The 17981-nt window shown below is 34.4% G+C and overlaps 2 protein-coding genes across 2 annotated transcripts in view; one reads left to right on the forward strand and one right to left on the reverse strand.

The window, feature by feature from the left end:
* LOC142337402 (uncharacterized) overlaps window positions 1-17981 on the forward strand; it is a 162173-nt gene that overhangs the window by 48893 nt on the left and 95299 nt on the right. The gene's annotated exons all lie outside the window — the stretch shown is intronic.
* Window positions 6654-17981, reverse strand: part of LOC142338203 (uncharacterized) — a 41060-nt gene continuing 29732 nt past the window's right edge. Inside the window, exons 3-5 of the mRNA XM_075387848.1 lie at window positions 10554-10705; window positions 9481-9611; window positions 6654-7229 (exon numbers count right to left, since the gene is read on the reverse strand). Coding sequence (XP_075243963.1) covers window positions 6963-7229; window positions 9481-9611; window positions 10554-10705 — 550 coding nt within the window. The 3' untranslated portion in view covers window positions 6654-6962. The remainder of the gene's footprint in view (window positions 7230-9480; window positions 9612-10553; window positions 10706-17981) is intronic.

The raw sequence follows: 17981 nt of genomic DNA on the forward strand, positions 1-17981 counted from the left end.
TTCCACGCTTAACTAGCTAAGAAAAGAGTGTAAGAGTGTAACTTTAAGAAAATTACAATTTTTTGTACACTCTTTACACTTTTTAGTCCACTCTTAATACTATTTTAAAAATACACTATACTTACACTCTTTTCCTTATGTGAAGTCTTCTGCGAGGTGTCCCAGTTCGTGCAAATTGAGAAACTATGTACGGTATCAACTGAAAAAAATTATTTTTTAAAAAGCTGGCTGAGCTGCAATATTGAAAAATACTTAAGAGACACAGGAAATTAAAGCAAAAAATAGCAATTATTTTAAAAAAACTAGTTTTCCATAGTCTTTCAAGTTTTGTTCCAAAAACAGATTTTGTAGTATAGCATAGCAATTTCCAACGTACAGTCAATGCGCCAATAGCAACAACTTCCAAATCTTTAAAAATTGATCAATACAGAAATTTTTTTAGTTGTCTCAAAAATCGGAGCGAACATTGGAAGAAATTTGAAGTAAATGTTAAAACTTAGTACTTCTAGGTTCAAAAAGGTTTTGCATGGCACATAAAACTCGAAAGCATTTTTTTTTTGGACCTGAAGAGCAGCTCACAGTTTTCAGACAAGATTTTGAAGAAAACACATAATTTATAATCCGGTGAGTTTTTGACCGGCTAGTTTTTCAAGAAACAAAAAAGAGTCTCGATGTAGTGAAATTTCGGATGGTGCCTCATTCCGAAACCTAATAAAATTATCATGGAGAGATCTGTCAGACGTAAATATCTGGCAAGATACTGATATCTGAAAAAGTTCTGAAAAAAATTTCCCTCAAGCCGCAGGCACTTTGCTGTAAATTTTTTTGCGAGATCTGATCATATTGCAAGATGTGCTTATAATGACCAAAGTAATATTAACTGGGCGCCAAATTTTAAGAAACCGGCAGAATTATAGGAAAATATGATAAATTCAGTGGTCAAGACTACTTTAATACGTTTTTGCTTTACAGAACAAACGGCTCATCTGTATCTATGTGTTCAAACAACGAATGAGTGCGGTCTACAATTTGTTATAGGATGGACTTTTTAATTTGGTCTTCCTTCAGTCTTTCTGATTCAGATCACTTTTCTTAATATCATCCTTTTTTACAACAATATTACTTTACTTTTTACAATTTTCACACCACAAAAATATCACTAAATACTACAAATCGCGAATTGGGTTTTAATACCTAAAAATTGTTACCGGAAGCATACACATCTTTATTTTGAAGGATAAGTATTTTGTTTCGCAGATAAACAAATCCTTGAAAAAAAGTGAAGTTGCAAAAAATGTGATAAGAAATGAAACATTACAATGTCCTGGAGAGCTAACGTTAAAAACCCATAAATTTCAAAATTTAAATGATATTGACTATGTTTCCTCGGACAACAACAAAATTAGGATAAAAATTTTGGATCGCAGAAACCCCAGTGAATTTCCTTCTAATTTTTTTCAACCGGATTAACTTTTCCCTTGTGGAATAATGTTGAGTAATTACATTTAGAGACAATCAAGTCAAATTTGAAAAACTTATACAGAAACTTTTTCAGTTTCGAAAAAAGATCAGTAAATAGCAGTAGGACTGCAGAGAGCATAAAGCGTAAAAAAACTTTATAAAAATATCTGCCTCTAAGCAATTCGTTGTAAAAATTGAAAAGATGCATATGGGACAAAATTTTGCTGTTGTTCACTGGTTTTTAATTTGGGTAAAATTTGCTTAACGTTTCAAAATTAAGGGATTAACAAAACTTAAAAAGACTCACTTAGAACTGTTCATCAACAAAAATAATGACTTTAAAAAATAATAGAAAACGCACCTTTAAAGAAACCTTATGATAATGAAAACATAATCCTTGCAACAAAAAACGCCCAGACATAAATTTACACATTTAATGCTTGCATTCAATAACTCTGGTGGACTTTTTGTTCACAAAAAAATTCAAAAAGTATGCTTTTACAAGAGACATCAAAATCTCAGAGATAGTTTAAAATTGTGAGTTGTTCATTTTTAAACAATGACCCCATGAATATCAAAAATTTAGGAGATGAAAATTTAAATGCCAAACATCGTTGAGAACAGAAAAAGAGTGAATTGCCGTCCCATTCGGAAGATCTTCAATTTTTATAGGTTTTGTTGTTAAATTTGATGTAAGTTGTATTATATTTATGCACAACCGTGCATAACTCAATCGCAGTACTATTCTAAGTTTTCTCCATATTAATCAGTTTAACCATCTATTCCAGTCACTAATGCTTTTGTTTTATGGCATTATTGTCATTAATCTCATGGAAACAAAGTAATAGTAATGTTAAATTGTAACAGTGAGCTTGCATGGAGTTTTTTTGTGCCATAGAACTAAACCATTCTATTAAAATAACCAGTTGTGAATACCAGCTTCAATGTTGCAATTGAAATCACAGACCAAATTGCTATTTTAACTAAACTAACTTAACAAACCTTATTCAATAAAAAAGTACGCGTTACAAATATAATATATGCAAATATGTTGTCGAAATACGGATTAAATCTGAAAAACGACCTTAAATTTCTTACATTATGGGCTTTTTTGATTTTTTTAGTCACTTGGTTTCAGCTCATATCCACTTTCTTATCAGCATCCAATTTTACAACTATAATATTTTACCTTTAAAAATTTCCATTCCAAAAATTATCACGAAACACTAGAAATTGAGAATTGAGTTTTGAACCCTAAAAATGTTACCCAAAGCCTAACGCATCATTATTTTGAACAATAATTTCACAAACCAATTTAGATATTAAATTCAGTGTGAGGTCAGTTGATTGATTCATAATGTCAAGATCAGAGTTTACAAGTGAACTAATCTTATTCAGTAGTTGTTCGTAAAAAATGTAGTTAACTTGTCTTGACCGGTATTTTTAACAATAGAAAACATAATGTTACCTGAAAACAAATGTTAAAGACCGAAAATAGCAATTCAGCGAAGTTCTTAAATTGTCAAATCAATGTACGTATTGTTGAATTTTTGAACAAGTTTTTTCAAAATTTTATTTAATTTTATTTTTTGCTTTCAATGCATCAATTAAATCAAATCAACTATGAGTCAAACTGCAACTCTAACAAACGCTTAGATTAAGAGACAGTTACATTAACAAGCTAGAATGCGTTTAGTAATAACCTCTTCCTTATCAATTAGTCTACAAATGAACCTGACAAAGTGATAGTTAACCCTATTTAATCCGGCCCACTTTATTGGGGGGGGGGGGGGGGTAGCAATATACCCATACGGGTTTTTTCTTTTTTTCTGTCAATCGGCCGATAAATTTTGGCCGATCGATATATTCGTCGTAGATGGTTGAGAGTGGTGCCAATAGAAAACTAGTCCAGCGTAAAATAGAGAATTAAAAAGATTTTTTTGAATTTCGTTTTTTATAGGCAGTTGCCGAGGTTTAAATTTTGTAAACATTTGACTGATACCCCGGATTGATTGACATGTTTTCTTCACGTTGTCTTTATTTTTGCTAGAAATATGTGACAAATTTAAAGACAGTTGGTTTAAGGCTTAAAGATGTAGAAGTTTTGCCGAACTGTCTGATTCAAATTTTTAGCTAAAAACTTTGTTTTTTAATTTTAACTTTTTTTCACCAAAAGTGGAACCAAATTTGCATCTTTAGCTCACTTTGTATAAATTTTCCCTGCATACAAACAAAAAATGCAGTCAAAATCATTGAATAAGAGACAACTTCAAAAAACTACCTTTACGCAAGCCGCCTGCGAGAGTGTTCTGAGGACAAACTTTTGATCGATTTCCAAAATTAAATACGAGTTTTAAGATTTTCCAATTTCAAATGTTATTTTCGTCAACCAACTTGTAGCCAAGTCTCAGCAAAGATCAAGCATTTGTTTCCTATTGAAACAAAATTTAATCACAATGGCAGTTTTATGTTTTTTGTTTAATTTTTTTGGCTTTGATACTACGAGTTTTTAAACAAATTTTGTTGACATGCGTACATTTGAAGATTTTGGAGGTATTTTTTTATGTCTTGGCGCATTGTGACAAAATTGAGAGGTGTTACATCACCTTATTGGTGTTGAAAGAAAGCTCAATAGCAACTATCTAATAATTTCACTGATCACATTTTTGTTTTAACGGCTTCGAAAACAGTTTCTCGCACAAGTTATTTGAAAATTGAACCTTTGTCTTTTTTGACTTTATGATGTTTTTTCAGAAGTATGACAATTTTTCCGCATACTGACAAGCTCTAATGCCTTTCTACGGAAGCATATAAAGAAAATATTATCATCTCGGTGGGCAGCTAATAGTTTTCATGGCTTTGAAAAAAATTTGTTTTAAAAAAAACGTGATTTTTATTTTTGCTTTTAGTCTCATAAATTACATTGCTAATTGCATGCAGCCGCAACTGATCCTTTTGAAAGGTTTTTATTGAAAAGATTTTAACTCTAACTGCTTGGACACTGTTTTCGAGCAAAATTATTTAATTTTTTTATTTAGGTTTCTCTATTTAGTCTTGTGGCATATTCTGGATGATAATCTGTCCCAATCGCTTCCTGTGAGAACATACATTTAACGGTTTTCAAAAGATTTAATTGTATTCTCTAATCAGATTATTGCTGTTAAAAAATGCTAAATTGAATCTAACTGTTTTTTAATGAATAAATAATGCTTCTAGCTAATCTGACACTGACACTGTTTTCTTGCAAAAATAAATTCGGTTTTCTACGTTATTAGTAGTTATTTTGAAGTCCCAGGGAACTTTCTGATAATGACAAATTATTAACTAATGGTTTTGAGGATTTTAAAGTCAACTGTTTCCAAAAACAATGGTAGTTTCTATTTTTGCCCCTTTTTTCTTTTTTGTCAACTTGTTACCTATTGTCGTTAATGAGATGCAACATATCACATTATTGGTGAAAGAAGGAAGCGCAATTGAAGGCGCCTAATGTTTGATGAATGGATTAGGGTTTTAACGGCTTGAACAACGCTTTCTTTCAAAATTTTTTACAACATTAGTTTTTGCTTCGGCATTTGCGTGTTTTTCATAGTCATATAGTGTTTTCTGGATAACGACAAGTCTTATTTGCTCTATATGGAGGTATAAGTGAACCCGTCTAATTTATTCAGTTGTTAGCTAATTTTGTTCAAGACTTTGAATATAATTTTTTCAAAAAAGCTTGTTTTATAACTTGACCCGTTAACTTTGTTCTACTTGTTCTATTTTGTTTTACTTGTTACCTAGTATTCATTAAGAACAAATCGCATATCTTTTCTAGTGAAGGACAAGTTAATTAGGTTAGTCTATGTTTTATCTGATGTTTTTCGTTCTTTGTTATAAAAAAGTTTCTTTTTTTAAAAAAAAGACATCGAAAATTGGTCGTAAATAATGCTTTTCGTTTATATTTGATTTTGCTATGTGTCTTGTCTCTCAGCCTTAGTAATGGCAGATTTCAGTGCCACTCTATTGTTGTGTTGATTTACTCTTTTAATTGTTTGAGGTTTTACGGTTTTCAATTTGATTACATCAGTTTTCATCAGAACAAATTGTGAACATTTAAAAGTTTTTTTTTTCCTAATTTGGCAGTCAATCAAGTCAAATATGTGGTTGAGCGGGGTCGGAACATCATGTGCAAACGCACATTACCGATCCTCTTTGTTACTATAAAAGCTAAAAAGATTGTTGGCGGTCATTGCTTTGCATTTTCCTGCCACAAAAAAACACTGAAGATTCTTATTTTTTCAAAAGGACAAATTTTCGCAAAAAAGTTGGAGAAGTCCTACAATGAAACGACGAAAAACTTGAAAGCGTTCTGTTTCATTGATGTCAGAGCCATAATATGTGAAAAGTTGTTACGTCTGGCTTAGGAGGTACTAGATTTGTATTACGATTTAATGCTTCGTACATCTAGTTTGAAACCTAGGAAATAATCTTTATATTGAGATTCAAAAAAGTGGAGACAATTTTTCTGTAAAAAAACGGCGTAGAACATAATTATGTTGCTTAACTTTCAATGGGGCGCTCTTTTTGCACAATTTTTGTATCCAAAATTTAACGTGATCTTTTGAACTTTCATCCTTAAATTGTTAGAAATATTGAATTTTTAATAAAAAATGAATCTTGGTAGGGTTTCTATAAAATTTGAGATAACCTGAGACTTAAGCATGAGATAATATTTCGCTAAAAGCGATGAAAATTATTAAAGAAATTTGCTGAAAGCCAAAGAATTTTAAAAAAGGGTAGCATATTTCAGCCCAATCAGCTCTTTTCTTGCGTTATTTTCTCCCGTTACCCCGCTCTCTCCAGTCTATTGGCGGACTCTTCTTCCTCTGTGTCACTGATGTTGGAGATTTCTTGAATTCTATCTGATCTAATAATAACTTATAATATTATTGTAACTTGTAAAAGGCTGAAAACACCCCTGGTTGAGGTCCCAGACCGAAAGTCGATATGTCCAGACCGAAATGAACGCACAAGGTGGCGTCGTGCGTTCAAAATTACGGGGTCTGGAAAAAAATGAACGCACGATAGTCTGGACATATGCAATTTTGAACGCACGAAAGTCATTTGAACGGACGATAGTCTGGACATATGCAATTTTGAACGCACGAAAGTCATTTGAACGCAAGGACATGAGGACATTTGAACGCACGATAAATTTTGAACGCGCGAAAGTCTGGACATAGGCACTTTCCGTCTGGGACGGTCTGGACATGTCGACTTTCGGTCTGGCACCTCAACCTGGGACGTGAAATTCATTGAATATAAGCAAGTAGCGCGTCGAATTTTTAGAGCATTTCTTACACATTTTAGCGCATTTAAAAGTTTTATAATGTTTGCTTTTAAAATATATTTTTTTAAAAACTTCAACTTTTTCTTTTATTTTTTTCCTGTCATCGATATGCGCGGAAATGGCGCTAACACTTCGACCCGGGAGGAGTTTTGTTTCTCTATTTTGGAGTTTATCGATGTCCACTGCTTCCAGCCATATCAGCAAAAACCGGACATAATTCTGGTTTCTCTTTGCAGACCACGTTGTGTAGAAAATAGGCGAAAGTGAGTCTTTCCTTAATTGTCTTCCCATGAAAAACAGGAACGTTCGAGTCTCCTCCTAATGGAGGGAAGGCAAAGTCAGAGTTCAATTTCCGTTTCGCGGCAACCGTCAAGTCACCTTTTCCAAAACCAATTTGAGTAATGACGTTGACACAGAATTGCTTGATCCAGATAGCCTAAAACTAAGTAGCCTAAAAATCTGTCTCAATAATAGCTGGCTGCTATCTAATCAGGTTTTGTCTAAAATTGGCGATGGGAATGGCGTGGATTTTTTGAAAGAAAAACAAAAAGAGTAAGCAAACATAATTTATTTTTGAAGATATAATTTAGATATCAAATTGGAAATTTTCGCTTTTTCGAATTTTTATATATTAATTTCTAATTCGCGCAATTTTGGTTCCTCGGAAACTTAAAGTTCAATTACAGCACACAGCCGTTTGTTTTCAGAAAAAAATTTGTTTCATGCATCTTCTGGGCTCGATGCTATAAAGTAAATAACTGGAGTTTTATTTTCATCTGTAAAGACCTCACATATTGTTATACAGATAAAACGTGAATCCGATTTCAAATTCTAACCCTATTGGAAACGAATGTGGCGGTATCAATAACAATGCCAACTAAAATTTTGTAATTTTCAAAAGAATTTTAGACCAAACTTTGTATGGAAAAAAATGGCCGCAGCAATCCAGGAGACTTTAATTATGATCATAATGAAAAAAAAATTCAATGTCATTGCAGGCGAAACTCTGCTGATCCCAGCACTCGAGTTTTTTCGATTTTGATTAGAACAAACGGGAACACGGTTTACAAAATCAACCAAGAAAATATGTTTTATCTAAGTAAATTTTTTAGCGGGACTGCGGTTGAAAAACAGATTTGGTTCTCTAATTATCTTGTTAAAACAACAGATAATTTTTGAGATTACTGCCGAATAAATTGAAAAAATTCTGGTAAACAGAAATAAAATAGTGTGTTTTTAATGATCATTATTGTCGACCAAACAATTTAAAAACTTGATCCCGCCATACTAATTAAAGCATCGAACTTTTAAAATTAGCTATTTGAAGGCAATTTGACGAAGCCTAACGAAATCCCAGCCCGATTACTGCAAAAAAGAAATTCCCATCTTGGAAATACTTTGTCATTTGTACTCTATACTGCTTGCCTTCAATTTTTTTATTCTTCCGTGAGGAATCAGGAAAGACAAAATCACAAAGAAAAGTAAATTGTATATTTTTCCATTTCATTAAAATCTCTTTTAGCAAAAAATCAGGAAAAATTATTTCCGGTTAAATATTGGTTTGTTCTCCGAGGCTCAACTACTTTTTCCATAAAGTAAGAGGAGAAAATAGGTTTCGCATTTTTACAACAAAAAATAGTATACCGAGACAGCAATCAGAATAGCTTTAAATTGCAGTTAAACTGTTTCAGTTTTCAACAGAAATTTCTTAAAAGTATGTATACATTATACTATCTAACTGCTAAAAAGAACTTGACTATAGTTTTAGTTATAAGATAGGTATTGCAATGCTTGAGTGCATTGTTTCATTATTATTTGATATGAAGAGCTTCAAATAATTTTTATCGTTTTCAATCAAAATTGATTTCAGTAAAACATTGAAACAAAAGCTGCCTCGTGAATCTGTGCAGACTGTTTGCAAATTTTTGTACGACTTGCATTCAAATTGAGTGAACAACTCTGTTGGCGTGCACAACGCATTCAGTGCTATCTGTAATTTTTTCGATTGTCAAACAATGCCGTTAACACGCCGACCTATGGAATAGTTACTGTGTTAATTTTGGCGATTAGTGTCGGAAACAATTGACTTTTTGTTCTTTTTTTGCAAGTTAAAAAATAAACAATAAAAAATAATTTAAGAAATAGGATGAACAGCATGAAAAGTAAATAAACTTTTTGCTGTAAAGCGCGCGCATTTTTTAGCGATGAAGGCTGTGAAATTGGGTACTTTTGTAAGATTTTTGCGTTCTTAGTGTTTTTTATAAGATTTGGGAACTTTAGCGGTGAAATTTTTATTTTCACTGCATTAACCTGACTTCTTACTAAAAGAACCACCATATTAGGGTTCGAACGTGGAGTTTCATCTGTGTGAGCTACATCTTCGTCCCCTTCGCCAACTGTCACTTATTTTTAGGCTACTTCTTCTCATCTTAAGTCAGGTTCACTCCACTGAAGGGAAATTATATTCGTTGAATTTTTTGTGAGATTTGCAATTTTTAGCGGTGAAATTCTTATTTCCACCACTTTCACCGCATTCACTGCTAAAAACCGAAATATTTATAAAATTTACCACAATTTGTAAATTTCCTAGCAAAAAAATTTAAGTTGTCATCTCGACTAGGGTTGATATCTCGACCAGGGTGATCAATTTTTGATACAAATGATTATTGTTAAGATTCTCGATATACCTTGACAAAGACCAATTCTTTTTCTTGGATAATCTGGTATCCGAAGATCTTGTTGTAATATTCATCTGGTGACAAACCATTCCGCTGTCCGTACTTGACATACGTTGCTACTTGGTGTGTGCAGCAGCCATCTACAGAAAAAGAAATTGATTTTTTTGTGTGTTGAAACGACTTAAACTCTGAAGCTACTATTTTTGATTCTAAATTGATCATCGTGATCTTCTCAAATTTTATTTTAAAAATCTGTTGCGCAAAGCGTAGATTGATGAAGTCATCGGTTGTCATATTCAGAGAAGTACTGGGCCCTCAGTCATGATTTTCAGCTCTTGCAGTGTTTTAAAATCTGATATTCTTCAGTTAGAATGCCGGATACCCGTTTTTATGCCGCAACAAGACTAGATTTTACAACACCGCTCAACAAGGTAACCGGCACTCAGTTGCAAGATTTTTCACAGATCTTGTGTGTGTGTGTGTGTGTGGGGGGGGGGGGGGGGGTAATCAGAATGTGTTTCGGAGCGATAGTCCGAAAAACTTTGACAATTAGATGTTTCTATCTAATATTTATAATTGCACTGGTCATTTTTCGCCATGCTAGTTAAGGGGGTTCCTAAGTGTCAGCAATGAAAGAGAACCTGATTGAATGAGAGTTACGGATTAATAATTGAGGATTCAAACAACAATTATTCTCAGATTAGCTGTTGATTCAATCTGGGCTCTTTAAAGATTTGGTATGCAAATTATGTCTTAAATATTTAATAACAAATCATGATGTCGGTTATTTGAAAAAATTTGGCACAGAAAGATAGGGACAAAAGATTGGTCTGCTAAAACAGATATATTCTGTCACATAAAGTTGAAATAAACGAACGTTCAAAAACGGCAAAAACAGGCAATTGAGCATCAAATTGGTCATTTGATGGTCAACGTTTTATTCCGTTAAACTTCCGTTAAGCGTTAAACTTTGACCTTCGAAATATGTCCAGCGGCTTTTGAAACGTTCGCTTTTTTCATCTTTATTGAACACGCTATATTTGCTAAGTTGTATAGAGGTAGAAAAAAATGAACATACTTACCATTCTTTTGGTCTTGCGGCTTGAAAGAGTACCAGTTGATGACCTTGAAGAACTTGAGAGCAATATGATGAAAAAAATCAGTGTCGTTCTCTAGAGCTTTTCTTTCACTCAGCTTTGCAGTAATTGTGTACCCCATCAAACAGAAGTACGAACTAAAAAAAATCAAAGTTTATTTCTTAATACGTTCAAATCAAATTTCGTATATCAAACCATGGCTAAACTTTGATAAATTTTTTGACAAAAAAATTGTTGGTTGACCATTTTGATAAGTGAAACCTGCTCACATTAAAATCTTTGAACTTTGCTATCAAACACTCTGTAATTCTTCTCTGAAGTTCTCAATTTGTTTTGGAAATCTTGGATATGCGGTGCTCTCTCGTACAGTCAATGTATTACATATAAACCCACAAAATCGTCTACTTGCGATAGTACTCACACAAGCAATACTGTTTACAGACGAAATTGGTCAAAGCAATACTTTTCTGATATAGAGCATCTTGCAGTGCAAATGAAAAAATTGAGACTATCAAAAGGAAAATAGCGGCTACTACAATGTATGAACCCGAAATATGACCAGTCTTTATTTCTCATAGTATTGTGATTAGTAGTAACGTTTACACCATAGAAGATCGGGGGGGTTGTCATCCCATGTAAGAGATAGGGTTGTCCTGAGGACGACCTTACCTTTTGCATTGGGAAGGACAACCCAACCCGATACATGAGCTATGACAACCCAACCTTTTGCATGGGATAGGACAACCCAACCTTTTACATGCAGGGACAACATAACTTTTACATGTAACAGCCGAATTATTATCCAAACATTTAACCCCTTTATTGAGGGAGACTTGACAAAGGGATTAAGGGGATTGGGTTACTGTCTAGAAATTACCATTTCTGAAATAGTGCGCGATGACAACAATTGCTACGGTGGATTTGGATAGGATTCATGAGATATACAAGAAAGTGAAAAAAGAATATTCGCAATACGGTGAAAGATTTTTGTATTTTTTAGCAACTTGCTTGTATTTGGATCCTGACCTCGATTTGGAAATTGCATTGAAATTAAGACCGTATGGTGGATTGATTGGGATTGACAATTCTTCGTTAGACGTTTATTTCAAAAACTTTAAAATTTTAAGACTACATGCAATTCTTCATGACGCTTGTGGTTTTGTTTATGAGTACAGTGAAAAGCGACCCGGTTATTCATACGTTTTACCCTGTCCAGTCACAAATGAATATGTGGTCATGTGACTGGTATTGCTTTTTGTTTTTACTTAGACTTTCAAAAACCGTTTATTCAATCGATTGGAATGTTGACTGCAAGAGTGGTTGTTCTTGACTTTGAAGGCTTTCGAAGCAAAAAATCTGATTTTATTGTGAAAAAGCTAGCCATAACTTGCAATAACTACACGGATACGATTTCATTCTAACCTCCGCACTCATTCAATTCTCTTACTTTGAGTGAACAAAAATCTTATCAGTGGGTTTCAAAATACCTTCATGGTTTGGATTGGGAAAAGGGATATTACCCATATTGCTATTTACAACAAATTCTTCAGAGTGTAGTGCTTCGATTTCCTCTATCAGATTTTTATGCGAAGGGTGTAGAGAAAACTGATACGTTGCAAAAATTGCTTCAGAGAAAAGTTACAAACCTTGAGGATTTGTTATGCCCCAAAATTGAACATTTGAGTTTCTATCGGGAGACCCCAATTTGTGACTTGCATTCAACAACTTGGCCAAAACGACAGAAAAACAAACATTGTGCGAGGAAAAAGGCCCAATTGTTCTACTACTGGCTGATCCATGAACAACCGTCGATTTGAAAAGACAGCACCGTCTGTACTCCAAGTGAATTTGTCTCCAAATTTGATCGTTTACAGTTGCTTAACGGCTGAAAATCAATTGACTGTTACACTAGTCAAGGAGGAAAAAATTGACAGTCGGGGACAAACTGTATTGACGAAACAGCAAGTTGTTTGCACTGGAGCCGAAATAGAATCCTTCAAAAAATATCTTTCACTCTTAGAATATTTTCAACTGTATCATGTCTATGAAAGAGAAAATGCAAAGAATGAATCTAACCCCTTTACCTATGCCCAAGCGGTCAGTTCCACTGCAAGTGCCTCTGAACGATGACAATCTGCCTAAGGAAATTAAGCAGCTTGTAGAACAAGGATGTGTGGATTCAGTTACATATTACGGGATGGAGTATGGCATGAAAGCAAGCTACACAGTTGTTTACAAAAAAGAGGGCAAAAACTCTCATTATACAACTTATGAATTTTTTATAGTAGACTAACAATATTCAGGTTGATTTTTAAATTTAATTACTTTGTTTGAATTCATTTTTGAAAAAACGTTTTCTCCATGAGTTCAAATGCGGATCAGTTAGATTCGGGAGGTGGCATAACCGATTTTTGATGAGAATCGACAGGAAAGGAGAACTTGGAGGTTTTGCAATTCAAGAGTACCACGATCAGAAGTTGTTTATTTCACTCAAATTTTCATTATAGTTTTTCTTATTGCAGTATCTCTTATCAAGTTTGTATTTTTTCAATTGGATTGCGAGGAGTCAACATTTTGGTTTTCGCTCCTCTCTTGCACAGTCGGCTACGCACTTCCAAACCCAAAGCTATGAATAAAATTATTTCAACGAGCGATCGACTCTTTATGGCAGCGTCTGGTCCATCTTGCTGTGGAAAAACTGAGCTGATTTTCAAAATGTTACTTCAAAACAATTTTTCACCAAAATTTCAATCCATTTTTTATTTCTATCAGCATGAACAACCAAAATTTGAGTCCTTAGAGGGAAAATTGAATATACAGTTTAAAAAATTTACAAGTTTTGAAATTATCTCAGAGTTAGAAGACTCTCTTCTTGTTTTTGATGATTCATGCGAAGAAATTTTTAACGATAAAGAGTTTTCAAAACTTGCGACTGCAGGTCGTCACAAAAATATAAGTGTTATTTATGTTCAGCACAATTTATTCCAACAAAGCAAGTGGTCGAGAACAATTGACTTGAATACAACACACGTTATTTTATTCAAATCACCACGTGACGTTCAGCAAATTGGTTTAATTGGTCGACAGCTCAACAACACACAATTTCAAGAAAGCTACGAGCTAGCTACCAAACAGCCTTTTGGTCATTTATTAATTGATTTAGACCCAAAGACGTCGGACGTTTTGCGATATTGCTCAAACATTGTGCCTCCAGGACCATTAATTCTCTACTTACCGTCTGCGAAAGCTGTAATAACAAATCTAACAAATGAAACAGAGAGAACTATGTATGCTGCGGCAAATGCTTCAGTCAAGCGACATCAACTTAAAAAAACTGATAAAGACAGCTTCTAATATTTTTATTCGATTTCTCTGCGACTGTTTTCTCAAGGTAGTCAACGGTAATGTTGAAATAAATAAAAAGCTAATCGAAAATCACGAAAAATCATTTCAAAAAATATTATCCAAACAAACATGTTTGAGGGAAAAGAAAAGAATTCTTGGCAGAGAATCAGAACTGTTAAAAACCGTTGGTCTTTCCTGTTATTTCTACTTGATGAAATCATAATGCATACAGAAGAGTTCATTTTAATTCCAAAACGAATGTTTATAACAAAGCAACCCCAAAAGAGCGAAATTATTGAAAACCCACAATATAAAAACAAAGCTATTCAGTTATCACTTATGCAACGAAACAAGCTAATGGAAGATATCGGAAAAACGGACAGAGTGATCCAAACAGATCCAACAAATATTGAACGAGATGTAGATAAAGCAGATAGAGTGGTCGAAACAGATCCAACAATTTTTAACGAGGAAGAAAAAATGGAGGCTTCTAGTGATGATAGTGAAATGGATCCAATTGTTACAAAAAAGCCTACAGTTGAATCATTTGAGTCAATAATGAAAAACGTTAAAATAAAAGAAGCTCACAAAGTCAAACGTGCAGAAATAGTACTTGATTTTATTCTCCAATCAAACCAAATCACTATTGGGGAAGAGAGCCAACTAATTTACATTGACAATAAACCCACGGATGTACAAGTTTCATCTTTTTTGTATGACTTGCAACAACCAACCAAGAAAATTGATCGAGAGGCATATTCAAGAATCTTGTTAGTTCTTCGACTTGAGCCTGATCTCGTCTCAAACACCTACGCCAAGCAAATATTGGAAAGCTATGAGAGCGAACAAGAATTTTTCCCAACGCAACAAAGTCCGCAAACAGGACGCGGTACTTCAAAACGAACCACAACAGAAAAAGAGAAAACAAACGAAACGACAAAGCAAAAAAAAGGCCAATCAGAAAAAGTGGTCTCGTTTCGTCTTCTGAGAGAAAAACTTTAGAACAACTGTACTCGAGAGGTCCTGCATCGTTTGGAAGCTCAAAGCGATTACAAAAACACAGCAAAATGTCATTAGCAAAAGTCCAGTCTTATTTAGATACCAAGCCGTCCTTCACAAAATACCGCTTGCATCGAATGCAATTTCCCAGACTAAAAGGGATTGTGAAAGATATCAATGAAATTTGGTCTTTGGATTTAGCATATGTTGACAACCTTGAAAAATACAATCGCGATGTTAAGTACCTTTTGGTAGCAGTTGATTGTCTGTCACGGTACCTTAGAGTAGAGCCAATGAAGACAAAATATTCAACAGAAGAAGCTAATGCATTCAAAAAAATGATCAAACATAAACAACCCGAGAAAGTATGGGTTGATGATGGAACAGAATTTCTCGGAGCTTTCAAAAGACTGTGCAACTCACGAGCAATTCATTTGTATAGCACTTTTAGTGAAAAAAAGTCTGTTTTTGCCAAACGGAATATTCGTTCACTGAAAAATATCATTCATAGGTACCTTGAAGAAAAATGGACATATTCCTACCTTGACAAATTAGAAGACTTTGTGAAAACAATAAATTCACGTGTTAATCGGATAACTAAGCTTGCACCAAACAAAGTTACAAAAAAAGACGTACCACGGCTTGTGTCTTTGAGCGCTGAAAAAACTGTTTACCAAAAACCTCCTTTCTTTGTTGGAGATTTTGTCAGAATTGTCAAAAAGACAAAGCTTTCAGAAAGGGCTACGAACAATCGTTTACTGACGAAGTTTTTGAGATGACAGATATTCCGACATTATTTCCGCCATCATATTCCCTCATAGATGCAAACAAAGAACAAATAGAAGGAAAATTCTATCAATCAGAATTGCAGCTTATTCGTGTAAAGGAAAATGAGTAGAAATTGTTTTGACGATGAGTTCACTGTGCATGTTATTTCATCCGCTTCTATGCAAATATTTGGGTCAAACACTCTGGCCTCTTTTCGCAATTTTTTCAATGATGAAATTCAACTCTCTGGTGACTGGAGGGTGGCTCTTAGTGAAATAATTTTCCGACAAAAATTGAGCACGTCGTGAATGGAGATTTAATACCATACAGTCTTAAGGGATACGAAGACTCGCAAAAAATTTCGTCTGATGCTAGTGTCATTTCTCGGCCTTACAATGGAGAAAAACTGTCCTTCATGACTGGTAATTTTGACAATGTTAATCAACTTCTGGGTACTATCAAGCGAACAGTTGGATTACCCAATTCTTCGTTTCGAGAAATCAAGAGTACTGGAAAATACGAAATAATTTTTGGTAAATATGAAGGAATCACTTTTCCTAGTGAGGAAATACCTAGCATTGTGGGCTTTACCGGAATTCCAGATAGACGCGGTGTACATATTGGTTACAAAATGGATTCAGTTACATCAAATAGATTAATGAAGAGTGATGAGACAAAAGCATACTTTGGAGAATTTCCTGCTGATCTTTGCGCGGGAAAGCACCTAATATTCATTTACACAAACATTATTGAGTATCAGTATGTGGGTGAGGCAAAAGCTCCGTTATTGCGTGTCATTGATTCAAAACAACGTCTGAAAAACGTTAGCGTGTGCGAACTTGAACCAACACATCGAATTGTTTTTTCAAATCTAGACTATAAAAAACTGTTATCAAACACTATACAATCAATTTCAATTGAGCTTCGCACTGAGACAGGACAATTGGTTCCTTTTTCGGGAACAGGTAAAGTTATTTTAACTTTACAAATCAAGAAGTTTTCTGACTAGTATGGATTCCTATTATGCTAATCAGGTAACATCATTGCCGCACTTCTCCGGACACTATAGACAAAGGGGAAGTGGGTTTGGGGCTTTAGCAGCGGGAATTGGACGCGTTGCTTTACCATTGGCTCGACGTTTTATTTTACCGGCTGCAAAACGTATCGGGAGAGAGCTTTTAAAACAGGGTGTTCCCGAACTTGTAGATGTAGTCTCAAAGAAAAAGTCACCAAAACAAGCCTTGAAAAACACAGTCTCAAACACTATCAAAAAAAACAGGTGGACGAGCGCGACAACAACAACCAAGGAAACAAATTGGAAGCCGTTCAAACAAGTTAACAAAACAGCGTAAAACCTCGTTCATTTCAAAGTCAAGAGCTCCAAAAAGAAGTCGATCAGATTTTTTTGCAAAGGTGAAAGATGATCGCTAATTTATTACCATCCGAGGCAACTCACAATTCCCTCGATCTGTTCGAGAAACCATCCCTCTTAGTAACATATGATGAAAGTTTTTGTCAAAAACTGGGCCCGGTGTATAGCCCCAATGGTCCAATGTTGGAATTTGAAGTTGCTGGCGATAGAAACAACTTTATTGATTTACAAAAAATATTCCTCGAAGTCAAATGTAAAATTATTCAGTCGTCCGAAGCAAATTTAAAATATGACGGTACAGCTGCTGCAGATGTGACTAAGACTGACGCTCCCTACTTTTGCAATAATGTGCTGCATTCACTGTTCTCTGACTGCACAGTGTCAGCCAACGGACTAAAAATATTGAATGCAAATGGAAATTATGCTCACAAAAGTTTTATTGAGACTGAGTTTTCACACAACAAAGACAAAAAACACTTGGTTAGCTTGTCAAGGCTACTCGTATGAGGAAAATCCGGCAGCCTTATACTGAAGTAAATAGAAGAAAAGCTTTAGTCAGACAGTCAAATGAATGCACGTTTTACGGAAAGGTTGCAGTCGACTTTTTCACATGTGACAGGCATCTAATGAGTGGTGTAACTCTTCGGATTGCTTTTCGAAGATCAATTGATGACTTTGTTATTATGTCAGATGATGCCGCTAAGCATTATAAAGTGAAAATTGTCGAGGCAAATTTGTATGTGCGCAAGATGACTTTGAACGATGACGTCGTGTCGGCCATTGAAAAAACCTTGCTTTCCAGCCCGGCATCCTATCCGTACCTTGAAACCCTAACAAAAACATTTTTGGCTTCTACTGGTCTGCACAATTGGAAACAAGAAGACATATTTGCCAGGGAACCAATCCGAACACTAGCTTTATGTCTGAAC

The sequence above is a fragment of the Convolutriloba macropyga genome, chromosome 4, assembly GCF_964194025.1.
Source record: "Convolutriloba macropyga chromosome 4, txConMacr16.3, whole genome shotgun sequence".
Taxonomy (NCBI): domain Eukaryota; kingdom Metazoa; phylum Xenacoelomorpha; order Acoela; family Convolutidae; genus Convolutriloba; species Convolutriloba macropyga.